The sequence below is a fragment of the Poecilia reticulata genome, linkage group LG10 (assembly GCF_000633615.1).
Source record: "Poecilia reticulata strain Guanapo linkage group LG10, Guppy_female_1.0+MT, whole genome shotgun sequence".
Taxonomy (NCBI): domain Eukaryota; kingdom Metazoa; phylum Chordata; class Actinopteri; order Cyprinodontiformes; family Poeciliidae; genus Poecilia; species Poecilia reticulata.
Genome location: NC_024340.1, coordinates 8387684 through 8403747, shown reverse-complemented (window position 1 = coordinate 8403747; position 16064 = coordinate 8387684). Strand labels below are relative to the sequence as shown.

At 42.2% G+C, this 16064-nt stretch overlaps 1 protein-coding gene across 1 annotated transcript in view; it reads left to right on the top strand.

Moving 5' to 3' along the window:
- gpc4 (glypican 4) overlaps positions 1 to 16064 on the top strand; it is a 46952-nt gene that overhangs the window by 16747 nt on the left and 14141 nt on the right. The window contains exon 2 of the mRNA XM_008419859.2: positions 14362 to 14520. Coding sequence (XP_008418081.1) covers positions 14362 to 14520 — 159 coding nt within the window. The remainder of the gene's footprint in view (positions 1 to 14361; positions 14521 to 16064) is intronic.

The following is a 16064-nucleotide window of genomic DNA, read 5'->3' as shown; positions in this document are numbered from 1 at the left end:
TCACTGCTTACACAGACCTAACATTGGACTTAATTTACTTGATTTACTTGTTGCAAAATGTTTTAAACTTGCATTCATGTAGCACTGAGGATTAAATATAATTTCTTAATATAGTATAGTTAATTATTTTTGTCTTTCATACTCCTGCTAATTGATATGTATTACTGGATTGGACAGCGCCTATTAGTCACTATGTGATTCATTGAGTTATGTCCAAAAAACCATTTTATTTTAAGGATCAAATTTATCTTATATTGGTCAATCATTTTATTTTAAATATGCTGTAGGAGCTGTAGTTTGATGATTAGTTCAGTTTTTTGTCGCTTGTTTAACTTTTATGAATTTTTATGAATTACAACTTTGCTTTACTCTGAGCCTTTCTGCTTTCACCTGAAAGTCTTGCTCTCGCTCCCTTTCTCAGAGCCCTATAGAGTTGCAGACATGTTTTCACACATTAAACAATAGTGTTTTGTACTTTCTCTGTCTTAGATATGATTGCTAACTTTGAGTTTTCTTTTGTCAACAGTGTCATTTGCTCCACAGTGCTTTCTTCGATGCTAACTGGTAGCACTTGATATTTTAAATTGTTAGCATCTTAACACAGGTTTAGCAGATACCGTCACTGACTGTAAGCATCAGTTTCTGTGTCTATGTCATAGAAAATGCATTCCCTTTACCTTTAGTCATTTTTCCTAAAGGTGTGTGCAAGTCCAGCATTTTAAATGTAAGAAAATGTGGAAAGCCCAAAAGAATAAAAAGGAGAAAAACTTTCTGTTATCTGCTGAAAGCCTTGCTCTCTATTTCTCCCTCGCAGCCTTAATGAACCATAAACATGTTTTCAAAAACAGTTTTCTTTTAAATGGCTTCTACGAAATTTATTGTAAACAACTCCCTGGTATTAAAAATAACTTACTTGATGTTTTTGTCCTTGGGGGAACTGGGAAAATGTTGGATTTTTCAGGTTTCTACCCGTCTGAAACGAGACCCACCCAAAGCTCATCACGCTTTTTTTTTTCTCTTTTTTTTTGTGTCAGAATTCATGTAAAACTTGAAATTTTAACAAATTTGTTTATTTTGAGTGGGGATTGTATCTTTGTGGTACAACGGGCCCACCAGCAGTTCCAACCCCCCTCAGATGTCCTCGTCCATTTGGTCTCACGCAGTGCGCAAAGCACATTTTAAAGAGGACCTATTTGTAAGCTCAACAGTAGGCCGTTTCTCTGACAGCAAAGCCGTGTTTGTGCAGGGTCCCTTGGTAAAGCACTTGGCCTTAAGTAAAGAGTGTTTTTCATCTTCTCCTTTAAAGTCTGTTTTCATTAGTGTGCCATGAGTCAGTGGAAAGATGGAGGCCCGATGTAGAGGAACAAGCCAGGAAGGTCTTTTGTGCCCCGTTTTTCTCCCCCCCGCCTCCTCTCCCTCTGCTTCCGTCGTCTCTGGTGATGATCACGCTGCGCTGCAACTTGTTCTTCCACTTTGTCTGTAAAATCGCCGCCGTTCTTTGCTAATCTTAAAAATAACAGTCAGAGTCTCTCACTCTTCGGTGCAGAAACCTTTGAGTAAAATTTGAACTTTGATACTTTGAGTAAAGCATCAAAGTCGAAACCGACGTTTAAACACTGCAGTTATGAAGCTCAGACACCAAGAAAGGAAGAGAGACAGACACAGGAGAAGGTTCAAGATTACTTTTATAGAGGATAACTAGAGGTGATTAAAAAAATCACTAGAAGTGATTAAACTAAATCAGGTCTTATATTTGATACTTGTTCCCTCTACAGCCCAAGCTTCTCCTCGGTTTTCTTTTTAACTAGGAAAAGGTGAAACAAGTTAGCAAAGCTTTGTGTGGCGTTTACGAAGTCCAGCCATCATCTGCTTTACGGCTGGACAGAAAACTCAGTTCAATATATTGTTGCTTTGATGTGTTTAATGTTTGTTTTTTAGTTCTCCAAAATCTAAACCAGGTGGGTACCGAGTTGGGTATCTAGTGACTAGTGACCCATCAACTTAAATGACTTAAAGTTGTTTTAGTTAAAAATAAAAGCAAATTCCCTCTCCTGCTCCAACTGATTATTGCACTTCAATTCATATTTATGGTGCTTTATTTTGATGACTGAGACTGTGATTTAGATTAATCATGATTGTAGTAGCATTCTTTCAGGCAGCTTACTGGCAGTGTACAGCAACAGGTGGGGAAGGGGCTCTGCTGCATTAGTCTAAGCTCTATAGTCACTTTCTTTGGCATCTCTTTTGCAGCAGGAAAGTTACACAATCACGAGAGGTTTGGGATTTTCAGTGGTAGAAAATATTTTCACAAAGTTGATTTTATTTCATTCTTTCCTTCTGGGAGTTCTATGAAGAACGTATTAGGGCCGTCTGGTAAAAGCTGCTATTTTACCAGAAAAATTTCTTAAAATGACCAAAAAAAAAAAAAAAATTGAATGAGGAAAAAAGCTTGGAACCATTTGTTTTGTGTGTTGGAATTCTCACACTCCTAATATTCCAACTTTATTCTTATTTCGACTTTATTGTCATGAAATCCCCAAAAACGTAGCCTGGCCCTTATATTTTGTCGTAGAGTTGACCTGAATTCAAACTAGTCGAAATAAATAGAAGCTGTAGCGCACGGCTTGTCAAACAAGATGGCGGTCCTGGACGGGCTGACTTCACCTTGAGCTGTGGAAACCCAAGGACTGCATTAGTGGGAAAGAAAATCTAAACTTTTCCTCACAAAAATTTAAGCTTCATAAACCAAAAATTCAATTAATCGTCCAGTCCTAGCAGAGTATTATACATGATTCAGGAAAAATCTAGAATTTTGGGGATTTTGTTGGAAATCCATTTCAAGAACGATTAAAAAAAATAAAATACAATTTGAAACCCTAATTTGTTTTAAAACTCCCTGATGTACCTTAAAATTGGTCAATACCAAGTGTGCATGTTCAGAGATTAGCTCCAGAGCATAGTTTTGGATTGTGACTTGTTGGACTACTTGGAAACGAGCTGAAGCTGTGACAAAGCGGTGACCTGGGAAGTGGTGTAGGCAGGGAGCTTTTGTGTGTGGAGACAAACCCAGAGATGCTGGGCCAGGACAGAGAGAGAGAGAGAGAGGGGGGGGGGGGGAGCAGGGGGCAACAAACAGACAGACAGACAGACAGACAGAGAGAGGCCAGGGCAATGTTGTGGAATCTCCCCAGGGGCTTCTGGGTAAATGTTCATGGATGACGGCGTTGGGGAATTTCACAAATGGAGAGTTTTAATTGGCCTGAGGCCCCGACTGGTTTAGCAATCAGAAATGGACTCCGGTGGCAGCAGGCTCAGATTTATGGATCCCAGCGTGGGCATTGTTTGCTAAATTGACTGGCTTTTAGAAAGGAATTCATACAGAGCAGGAAAAGAGGGGAAGATTTGGCAGAGATTAACATTTTAATGCGATAATTCTTCACTCTGAAGTGCTCACTTTAAAAAAAAGAAAAAGCCATATATAATGCCGCGGAGCTTAATGAGTCCTGCTTTGTGACTTATGGTACAGAAGCTGACCCTCTTTCTTTCTTTTCTTCTGTCCTTCTTTCCTTTTTCATGCTGTGTAACTCTGAGATTTAATATTTTAACAGCTGTATTTTGGAACGGTTTTGATTTATTCAAGGAAACAGATATTACCCAGGATATTGTGTTGGGCTGTTAAGCTGAAAACATTCACTGCTCTAAAGCAGAGCTTCCTGACTCATAAAGGGATTGTGGGCATTGTTCTGAGTGGCATAAATCTCTCATGTCATAAGCAGAGCTTGTGCTTTCAGAGCTCTCAGTACTACTGAGGGGTTTCCTCCCTGGCTTAGATCTTTTTATTTATGGGACTTGCTGATGCTCGGTGCTGTTGTTTGTCGGCGTTAACCTCTGACGCATCTGGGGAATCATGACTCGTATCAGCACCAGGGCTCTGACTCATCGTTTAAGCCACGCTCAGCTGACTGCGTGCAGAGTTTTATGGCAAAACTAAGAGGTATAGTTCAAGTTTAAGGGGATTTTCAAGATTCATAGTAGCGTCAACCCCTCCTGCATGTCGGGTCAAACCACTTTGGATGAGCTTTTAGACGGAGTCTGGTCTGTTTCTGGTGCACAGGGCACTGCAGGTCTTCTAGCTGCGTGATTTGCTGTCTTTTTAGATGATTTAATCGGCTCAAACCTTTCCGTTATCATGTCCGAGCACGTCTCCTGGTCTTTTAGCAAGAGCAGGAAGCAGCCGTTTGAGCGTTAGCTGTTCGAGCGTTAGCTGTTCGTTGCAGCCACACAACCACAAGCAACTGGTTTAGAAAGGGTCATCTTTTAAAGTAGGGAAATCTCTGACTGTTTCATACCAAATCCAAGATTTCTCATTGTTTTTGTCTTCCTTTCTTAAAATTCGATCATTCTTTCTGGGAGTTTACCTGGATTCAAAGTCCAGCTAAAAACATGCTGCAAAACAGAATGGCTACTCTCTGGGCATGTTGACATCGCTCTGAACTATGGAGGCCCAAGAAGTGCATTGGTGAAACAAAAATCCACATTTCCCACATTTCTTTATAAATGGCAATTTCAGTTTTCGTTAAGAATCGATTGTCCCACCCCAGACCAGAGAATAGACGCACCAGTTTGAGTTTTGAGGCCAAAATCTACTTAAGCTGATAGCAAATTTAGCAGATCCTCTTTGAAGAAATAACATAAGAAGATGAATATAAAACTGCATTTAAAATGCTTTCCTAAGGATCCTTATACAATACCTACGTATCTCGAGCAGAAACAACGTTATCCCATGTGTGAAAGTAGTCACTGTATATTAGAAATTTGGTGTTAAGATTAAGTTTTTGTTTGGAGCTTAACTTTTGCGATTTGCCTGCTTTTGTAAGCCCATTACAGCAGACCCTGACAATAGTTAAAACACCAAATATGCCTTAGAATGCATGGATGCATACAGTGGAAACTTTTAGCATTACCATAAAAGCTAACGTGTACAGTCTCAATTATTTCTGCTCTTTGGGGTAACGGCCAATCAGTGCAAAGGAAACTTACTGGAACTCCTTGATTGGCTGCTTTACAATAACGGGTCAAATATCATTGGTTTTTCAGCTTCCCAAGCTATTTATTTATTTATTTTTCAGGTAAGCTATATGAAGAAATTTGTAAATTAGCAAAGTTTTTGCGGATAATTGTAAGTTTCATACCACAAACACTGTACTGGACTGTGAATTCACTAACTGGTATAAATCTGTGTGGTCTCTAATTCCAACTTAAAGACTTCACTGATGCTTAAAATGGCTTAATTTGAGTCCTTTTCTCTCTGTACTTGTGCCCAGAGTGTGTTTTTGTCAGTGTGACGGCTGCCAGCTGTTGGGTATAGTGCGTCCCCTTATGGTACTTTCTGTTTCCCAACAGCTGGTGACAAAATGGCGATGAAGCTAAAACTCATCCGATTTCTGTCACTTTAACTTCTCTTGTTTCAATTGGATGGAGGGCCTAATCAAATAATTTGATTCCAGTTTCTTGAACTGTTTTGGGATGTGGTTTTGACCTACTGTCCAGCAATAACGATGGGTGTGTGTTTGTAAGCTGGACACTGGTGCTGTAGCTGCATACATAATCCAGGTGTGAAACCGCAACAATGAGTTTGGACAGGACGGTCAGTCTATTTTTAGCCTGCTAGCTTGTTTTCAACAGCTGTAGATCAGTGAAGAATGGGTTCTGATTGGGAGCTGCTGCTGTTCTGAAAATCTTATCTATACCAGGGACGTCCATCCTTTGAAAGTTGTGTGAACGGCATGGCAGCTCACCTGAAATCTCTCCACAACTGGATCTATAGAAGCACTACAGCTTCTTTAAGCTAATTGTACATCAGGGATTTTGTTTTCTCCCCAAAGAAATTCCTAAAATTCTGATTGCAGGTAGGAACAAGTTAATCAATTTGGTGGGGAAAGATTTTTTTTTTTTTGCGCTATAGGAGGGCTGATCAACATGGCTGAAGAACATGTCCCGATACAAGCATTTCATGCGAGTCTATCAATGATTATTGATTTGTTTTTTGTTTCAACTATCTGAAATACTGCCAAACAAGTGATGTGACATTTCCTCTATTATCCACAATTTCCTCTTGAGCTGATGGTCTCCACCCTGAAGGATCGCGATTTCCTAGTCAAGCCTACCATTTGCCTTCATTTCTTTTGACAAAATCATTAATTGCCCACAATCCGAATGGATGCTAGGAAGTTTGATGATTTCAGTTCTTGCGACTTAAATGTGAACACTTGCTGAGTGGTTTCCTGTGCGAGTCAGTGCGTCAACGAGTACGCGGCCATAAACACGTACGTTTGTGCAAATGTCTGCTGTGAGTGAAGTACACCCAAGTCTGTTGGATCAATATTAAACTGCTAAGCAACATACTCAACAAGTTGTTGCTAGCCAACCAGATGGAGAGTGAGTTAGTTAGCTGATGCCACCAACCTTGCTTTAGCTGACCATGAGAAGTTGACCGGCCAAAGCCTTACCTTTGACAGCCAAAGTACGGTGCGGTTCTTGATCCTAGTTCAGTGAAGCGACCAAACGTCTACTGGACGTAGATGTATCTTGACAACACTTTTGTTCCCAACTCTTGACTTTGCTGGTGCCTTGCTCCAAACACCATTCCCTCTGCTCTGTGCATAAACACGAGGTTTTTCCGAAGCTAAACATTACTCATGACCTAAACGGGCTAAGGAGAAACCTTCATCAGCCTGGCTTGTCTGTGCATGTTCTCAACTCTTGACTCTTCCTTATGTCACCTGTAAATAAACCCACGCAAAACTCTAAACAATCACTTAAAGAGCAAAGCGAGTCATTTAGTCAGGGTTTTGGAGAACTAAGCGGGGGCAAAGTGAACCTCGTAAAAGGACAAACAGGAAAATGGCAGTGGGCGTTTTATTTTCTTTTTTATACATACCACTTTATTGAAGCACATCATTCCGAGTGAGGAGTTCCCGTCCCAGCACATCTTGTGTCTTTTGGAATTTTTCTATGCACTGAAGCCTAAAAAACTTTTGTTCTGGCTGGAACAGCTGGACACGTATCATGTATAAAGCGTACAAAGAGTAGGTGGATGCGTTGCCCTGCCCTGATTGCTACCATACGAACATCGGGTTTAATTGTCTGTTTTCATCCTTACATGATTCCAAATAGGATAAGAACATCAGAGATTTAAACATCACACTCAATAGTTGTGTGATGAATTGTTTTTTTTAGTCCTTCTGTGTATTTCCAGCAGTGATGCTCGGTTGAGATGAGCATTAACGGTATTTAGAAGGCTGCACTTAGTGAGACTGAAACTGCTGCTGGTGGCTTCAAGTGGGAGTCTGTGGTCGCAGCAGAGCGTGAATATTTGAACTCTCCTGTGTGCGCTTTCGTCCTCTAAATAAAAACTGAGCTCTTACCCAAGCACAGAAATTCTTTTAATGGGGTTAGGGTGCAATGGAAATAGATTTTTCTCAACTTTCTGCTAAAAAAAATCAGCAATACGGAGGGAGTAGTAGCTGTCACTTCATTATTTTTTTCTTTTGAGCAATTTGTCAGAATATGAAAACTTCTTATGAAAGGCCATTTCTCTAGTTTTCTAATTAAACGCAACGACGCTGCAAGCTCGTTGGATTTAATTCAGCGTTCCGTTGCCAACGACGACAACATAATTGGTTTTCCAAGAAATTAACAGTTGATAAAAAGCCAAATTAGTTTAATTTTGGTTTCAGCTATTTACTGAGAAACCTGATCAGATATTTTTTTCTTCCAGAAATTCTTTTAACAGAGCAACGTGTGGAAAAACATCTTTTTTTAAAATATCGGATGAAAGAAACTTTTTTGTTTTTGTTTTGGGGTTTGTAATCGTGATAAAACAGGAAGGAGTCATTTTTCATAACAACATATGCACCTTATCTCATCATGCTCACACCTTCCAGCCCCTGCTTTGTGCCCGTAGACAAAAAGCTGATTTTTGTTCTCTCAAAGGATGTCACGCAGATCAAAACTTCACACCTAAGAGCTCATCGGCGGTGGCAGCGTTCGCTTCTCTGTTCAGCGCTTCTGACTCTGTGAGACAGGATGTGGAGCAGAGAAGGAAGTTGGAGTCGTCCTTTAGCCCCTCTGATGATTTCTCCCCCTTTAGACGGAGGAGAGCAACAGGAGCTGCAGATTTACAGCTCTGGAGACGGCAGCAGTCCTCCTTCACAAGCTGCAGCAGGGAGCTTCATTATAATTGCCAATTATGTAATTATGTCTACCTCTTCATTCCTGAGCTGTTTGGGATACTATGAGCTGCTGAACATGTTTTCTACTTTCACAGATGCCTCAGAGGAACGTGAATTATTAGTATTGTTATTTTTAATAAATTGCACCATCTTCTTCTATGTCAGATGACATCAAGAGTTGATGTGTTGGCAATGAATTTGCTAATATTTATGGAAACTGAGAAGGAAGGCTTCAGCTATGGCCCGACTCCAAACAGCAGCAGCATTTCCATTACAAACGTGTGCAAATCTTTGTCATTGTTCTGCTACTGTCGGAAAAAAAAAAATTTCCGACACAGCCGCATTAGATATATTCAAAATTCGGCCATCTATCAGACACCAGAGGAGGCAGTGTTTTGGGAATATTATGTTTTCCAATTTTACAGAAGAGCTATGGTTTCAACACGTTTGAATGACACACTGTGCCATCCTGTGAGAGCTCTGGTGGGGATCCACTTCCTGTCGTTGTCTTTGTAGTTTTCACCTGTAGTAACGGCCGGTTGTTGTGTGATGTGAAAAAAGTGTTTCTGTTGCAGTTTTGCCAAAGGAATCTTTAGATACGGCTGAAGAACCACTTCACACTAGAGCAAAAACTTGTTTACTTGAAATTGCTGTATGTCCATAAAGCAAATTTATTTTTGTAATTTCAATTTGTGCAATTCTGTGGCAGCTACTGACTGCACAGAGAGACAGAGATTTGATTCGATCACATGAAAGAGCACAAATATTACATTCTTACCAAAGATTGTCAGTATAATTCAGGTCTGGACTTTGACTGGGCCGTTCTAACTGTCCCTGCTGCAGCTCTGGCTGTATGTTTGGGGTCATCGTCATCTCCGTCCATCTTCAGGTCAGTTCTGACCAGCTTCCCTGTCTCTGCTGAATAAAAGCGACATCATCGCTATGTTTCCAACCACCTGTGATGTTTTGCATGTCTGCCCGTAGCTTAATTTCCTCATCAGACCAAGGCACCGTCTTTCACATGTCTGCCGTACAGGCAAGCAGAACTTCTTAAGGCTTCCATTTTGCAGTAAAAGCTAGATTTGTGTCATTTCTGCCGCCTGAGCTGTTCACCTCTGCAGCCCTTCTAGCTGCTTTTGTCAGTTCAGATAAAGTCCGTGTTTTTTAGGTGTGTATTACTGATTATCAAACTTATGATAACTGCAGCTTGTATATGATTTTATTTGGTGGTATAAGAGTAGAGGGGGGATGAGTACAAGAGCAGGTCCCATTTTTAGTCATTTGTGTTGGTAGGGAATAATGTTGAAAACAAGAGTGTCAATGAATCTTTAAAAACTCTTCAGTTTCATGTATATAAAATTGAGGCTTTAAAATGTCTTAAATTTATCAACCAAAATGTAAGTTGGCCTTAAATACGTCGACTATTTAATCTCGTATTCAGAATTTCAGATTCACTTTATTTTGGTAAGTTAACATCATTATAAAAAAACATACTACTTTACAAACCAATAATTTAATAAAAGCAGGATAGGAAGCCAGGGTTTATGCTTCCTCACCATTTATGTCCTTTATTTATTTTTTTCCTCTCAGGACTTTTCTGTCAGGCAAAAGTTCGAGCCGCACTCAGACATCTTCACTGCGTTCAGGGACTCAAAGCAGTTGATGCTACCGCTAACTAGATGCTAATATACCCTCGCTTGCTAGCTTTTGTGTGCGTCTAAAGTTGAACATTTTTCAACTGTCTCGTGTTATGGCCCTAACCCGCGTTAGCACGTCTACGTGTACAAGTGCAAAACTTTGTATTGGTGAATGTCACGGGTGTTTTGGCTGGAGGAGGGCAAGCCTTTGTCGCCTCATCACGTATGTTCTGTAGGAAATGGAGAGGGAGGGAGCGACGTCGCCTCCCTTGTGTGTCGAGCCCAAATTTATCGACAGTTGTCTGGACGACGCTCGTTTTTATAATTGTCTCACTTTCTTTGCCAACCCGTACAGGATGCATTCTGTTCAACACAACAAAAAAAACCCTTTAAGCTCAGCATTATGGTTGTAGAGAGTCACACGCTGTATGACAAACACAAAGCCACAAACTAACCAGAAGACTAACAATTTTTGCTATGCTTGATTGTAATTTAGCAGAATCACCCAACCATCTCTTATATTTATAATTTTTCACTCTTAAATTTCAATTAAGGCATTAAGAGGTCTTAAAGTCTTTAATGCAGATACCCTGTTCTGTTGGTCAGCTTTTTAAACAAGCCAAAATGCTTAATATTTCCTCGTGAATATAGGAGTGGACATTTATCATATACGTAGGTTATCATTTACAGTGATCAGTTTCCCATCATGATCAGTTTCCCATCATGATAAGTTTTGATTTTATCATTGTCATGAAAAATTCCAATTTAATGACACCTTAAAAAATTTCACATGGTCAGAATTGTTAGTTTTTACTATTTTTGCCACTGTTTTCTCAATGAGAGAATCAATAAAATTACTAATAAATTTATAAAATGATTAAATGCAGTTGGTGCGAGCAGCTTTGTCCCACTTCCTCATGTGACTTTGTGTGTTTGTGGAGGTGTGATAGCTGTGTCATGCAGTCACTGTCTTACATTTACCTAAAACGAAAAAATTATCGCAATAGTACCAGAAAATATCACGATTGGTAGTCCTTAACTTTCTGGCATCAACTATGTGTGCGTTTCCTCTCAGTGTGTGTGTTGGTGGGCTTATTGGCGTGATTGAAGCATGAATTACCTTACGCGGTGGATATTCTGGCTGGCTGAGTAGAGGGGGGAGGGGTCAGAGGACACGACCTCTCTCAGAGGAGTTGCCGTTGACCCCTGACACCTCTGGTTGAGCCTGCAGGGCGGTGGGCACTGCGAGGTCCGTCTGGTTTGGGGGGCACAGGATGGCAGCTGAGGGGCACGAGGTGGTGAGGTGTCTAATCTGTTTTTTGTACGCAAGGCGTTTTCACCACCCCCCTTCATCCTCTTCCTCCTCCTCCGCTCTTCCTCTGAGAACAGAGTTTGAGCGACAGGACAATGTCAAAGGGAAGTGACTTATTTTATGAGCCATTTAAAGGAGGGACGCCACCTCCAACAAAACAAAGGAGATGCGGCGGAGCAAATGAACGCCTCGACACGCAGTCGCATGTTTGTTTACAGCAAGCCGGCGTCTTGTTCGCCGCGCCATAAACGGCACTTTTCCCTCTCCTAAGTGACACCAGAACAATGGCGCGGTACTTTGTCTCATTAGTTCCTAAATTACTGGGGAAACCAGAAAGCGGGAGCGAGCGAGACCCTCAGCCCCCGAAGGGATTCCTGTAGTAAACCAGAGAGCTGGTTCAGACATCACACAGGACTATTCATGTCAGAGGCAGTTCACAACAACTGATGCATTAAGCAAAAAAAAGGCTTTAAAGCTGAAATGTCGGCACGATTTTTTTTTCTTTCTCAGAAGACCTGTTATTATTTCATTCTGAGGGGAAAAAACCAGTTCATCTTCCAGTCTTACCTCGTCAAGAAGCAAATCCTTTGAGGTAACAGTGTCACATGTGTGCAGACATTCCTGTGAAATACTGACCATCTCAACTTTTATTTGTGTACTTTGGTAACTAGGGCTATTTTCCACATGGATATAGCCTTTGGATTGTGTGCCTTTGCTGTGGGCAAGCAGGGGGCCCCGCTAGAGGAGAGACTGGCTGGCTGTTTCACCTAAAACTCTTAAGTGTGTGTGTGTGTGTGTCCCTGCACCTCCAATCAGGAGCGCACAAAGAGCCGTGTGTCGAGTAGTGATGTGATGTGCGAATGTGTTTTGGTAGGCGCTGCCAACTGTGCCGGGGTGTGTGTGTGTGTGTGTGTGTGTGTGTGTGTGTGTGTGTGTGTGTGTGTGTGTGTGTGTGTGTGTGTGTGTGTGTGTGTGTTGGAAGCAGAGGGATGGGTCTGAGGAGAGGCTTGAGAGGGATGGAGTGACTGGAGGCTTTTTTGGATTTGGTCCCAGACTGAGGGGTCCAGTTCGTGGCGCCATGGTGCATCCCTCCCTCTGCTCGGCTGTTTGGATACTTGTATTGCTGGAAGTTGTTTAAAATCCTACAAAGTGGTATTGGAGGAAAACCAGAGAAATTACATATATATGTATACATGCCTTCTCTGTCCAGGTAGAGACAACATTAGTTTAATCTACAGGACCTTGCAAAAATATCCACACCCCCTTAACCTATTCATGGTTTTTTGAGCTTCCAACTACAGACTTCAGTGTGTATTATTGGAATTGTGTGACATAGAAACTCAGCTTGTATTAATGGTGAAATGTAAGAAAGTGAAAAGTGTCTTGGATTTGTTTTTAATAAGTCTCTATTTATGCTGACACAGCTAAATGAAATCTAGTGCAACCAGTTGCCTTCAGATTAGGGCTGCAACTAATTTTAGTCAATTATCTTTTTTTTTTTCTATTGACTATTCTGATAAGTCAAATTAAAAAATTAAGCATGTGTGTGTGCGTGTGTGTGTATATGTAATATCCACTTTTATATTTCATTATTTTTGATCTTAAAACTAGAAGTAAAACGCTGTTTCTACAAAAATTACAAGTAATTTCCTAAAGTGGAGATTTCTTTTTTTCTCCAAAAAAAGTCTTGTGACATTCGCGGTCTTGAATCCGTTTTATTTGTCTGTCCTGAGAGCAAAATGTCCGTTTTGGTTGTAGAGGTTGCAGACCTCTCCGCTAAGCCATAATTCTTCCCTGTTAAAAAAATAATTATGCACTACTTTGTTTTGCTCCGTCATAAAATCCTGTGAAGTTTTTGCTCGTAATGCGACAAACGACGCAGAGGATTAGATAAGCTTCAGACAGCGCGGAGCTAATTGGGGAAGCTGACCTAGAGCCAGATCAAAGGAGGACAGCGTTGCTTTAATACGGCCAAAACACGGCAAAGCATCAAGTCATAGAAACATTGTTCCTGCAGACGGCGAGCGAGAACAAGCCGGCGGGGGAAACCAAACAGATGGCTGGTGCTGAGACATGGTGAAAGGATCCCTGTGTTCTCTGAAATTCCAGCAACTACGTTTAAAACAAAACATTATTCCAGCTGCGGCACTGCGTTTGTCCTCCCGTGAACCTCTGCGCGGGTCGACGTTCAACTCGACGAAGCAACTCGTGGTCCAACGCGGTATTTACGTCGAGACATGGCAAAATCGTTGCTCAAAACGCTTTCTGGCTCCAGTTTGTTTCCATGTCAATACAAATGTTGACCATTGATCAGTGGGGGGAAAAAACATTTCTGCATTTCTGTCTGCCAGCAGAGTGAGAGTTTAGTTTTTTTTTTTTTGTTTGTTTAGAGAAACAGATTAGAAGAGCTAACAGTCCATGACCCGAGGGCTGTTAGGAAATCGGACACATTGGCCTGTGGAGGATATTTTTTAGATCTTGATTTAATGGATGGCAGTTGAAAGCCAAAAGCCAGAGATGGTGGGGAAAACTAAGCATTTAAGGTACAAGCATCTCAATATGCCCGAGGCTGAAATTGGACATCTAACCTGCAAAGTGGGTGAGGAGTTAATCCAGAGAGCTCTCTTTAAACCTGTTTCAGAAGGACCCAACACTCAGAAAAGAGCTCCAGCACTAAACTATCAATCAAGACTGAGGAGGGCCAGGATAAGAGGCCCGCTCTGTGAAGTGGGCCAGCTTAAGGCTGCTGTGCTGAGTGTTACAATTAGGAGCGTTGAAGGGGGCTAAACAGCCAAGGTGTGTTTGATTTGGTGAAGGGTGAAGCCCCTCACCTAGCTCCTTAAAGTCTAGACCCCCAAAAAGGAATCTAGACCTATTAGTTCCCCACTGAGTTGTCTGTCTTTTTGTGTGTGTCTTTGTTTTTCTGTCTGTCTTACTGTCTTTGTCTCCTGTCTTTTTGTCTTCCTGTCTGTCTTTAAAAATGTTAATCAGTCATTTTGGATCAGGCTCAGATACAATCCCTGGATTAGATTTTTTCAAGCCTGATCTAAACTCCATTGTAATGTGACAAAAAGTTAACACGTCCAAGACGTACGAAGGTGTTTGTTCCAGACGATGATTGGTTGAACAGAGTGTGTGCTGGTGTCTGAGTCTCACTGTAGCGTCTGGTGTGTTGCAGGAGCGCCGCTGAAGGTGTGTCCGCAGGGTCTCTCCTGCTGCACGGCCGAGATGGAGGACAAGCTGAGCCAGCAGAGCCACACGGAGATCAAAGCTCCCGTGTCCCGGCTTAGCACCACCCTACAATCCACCTTCAAACAGAGACACGACCACTTTGACAGTAAGCAAACACTCTTACACAAACACACACACACACACACACACCGCATTTACACCAGCAGCTCGTCGGCCCACGGCGCGCCACCGTCCCTGTGTTGCGGTAGTCATGCTGAGCAATTTTTGAAGGACGCCTCCACCTGCCAGACCACTTCTCAAAGACAGTAGGGTCCGTGTTCGCTGGCCTGTCCACCTGTCTCCCAGCGTCTTACCTCCCTACCCCCCGACCCCAAACGTCGTGCTGACTTCCCTTCTCTCCAGAGAGACTCCAGACGGACCACACACATCTTCAGATTTTGTCTTGCCTGTACTTCCTGTTCCTCTGCCTGTAAATATCGGGATCAGGTTTCGCCTGCTGAGGGCCGGAGCGCATGGGAACACGCCACAGCGCTGACTCACAGAGGAAGCGGCTCGGCTCCGAAAACCCCTGCGCCCCCCGCCTTTACCCCCCGCTGCATCGCCGCGGAGTTGCTCCGCTGCGATGACGAGAATCCCAGTAGGACTGACCGGAGAACAGGGGAACACATTTGATCTCCAGGGCTGGAATTTGGCTCGTTAAGGGGAACGCAGTTTGGCGGAGTGTTGTGTGCGCATATGTTCCTGCGCGTTTGCAGGTCAGGGACCTCGGGATCTTATGTGTCTGTGAAAGGCAGCGAGAGATGGTCGGTAACAGGGAGCTTGTGTATTGCAGCCAGATGTTAGGAGGAATGTGACGTGTAGGAATGCGGCGGCTCGGCCAGTCCCAACCCTCATCTCCTCCTCTCCTGCCGCCCTATGGGCCCATCTCATGCTTCTCTCCTAAACACCCACCCCCTTCTTTTTTTATTTACCCTTTCCATCCAACTTGTTCAAATTAAACTTTACACTTTGTGTGTTAATGTATGCTCTCCTGTCTGCGTCCTCCACCCTTCTCCCTTCGTCTTCTGGCAGTTTGAAGGAATATTTTAGGCCTGACTTCACTGGCTGATCCATCCATCATTTACTGTTTTAATGATTTGTCCAATGAGAAAATAACCTGATTTATTGGGAAACCCCCTACGATGGGATTCAAAAGCAGATGTCACCAGATTTCCTCTCGACTTTCCCTTGAAGCTGCTGTGTGTAACTTATATAAGAAACGGGACTTTTACATATTTGTTCCTCTCAGTGCTTCCATTGCTGTCTGAAAAAATGCACTGCTTCTGGTCAAAAACAACCAATTAGAGCCAGGAGGAGGGTCTCCGCGCTGTCAATCAACCTTGTGTATGCGGTGATAAATGTGCTATTGGCAGATAAACAGAAAAATTGTCTGCCATCATCGGTGACCATCCTAAGTAGCGTTAGCCTTCATAGCAAGTTTTGTTGTGCTACTCGCCATAGAGTAGCAGAGAGAAAGCGATGGTGTGTGAGCAGTGATTGGCAGCACTAAGGCCCGCCTCCTGGCTCTGATTGGTCCTTTGTAGTTGGCACTAGAAAAAGGCAGTGGAGCTTGTTTTTAGTTGTGTTTTTTTTACCACAGATTATCTCTTATACTGTACTGTCACGACATGGTGACAGTTTTATATATAC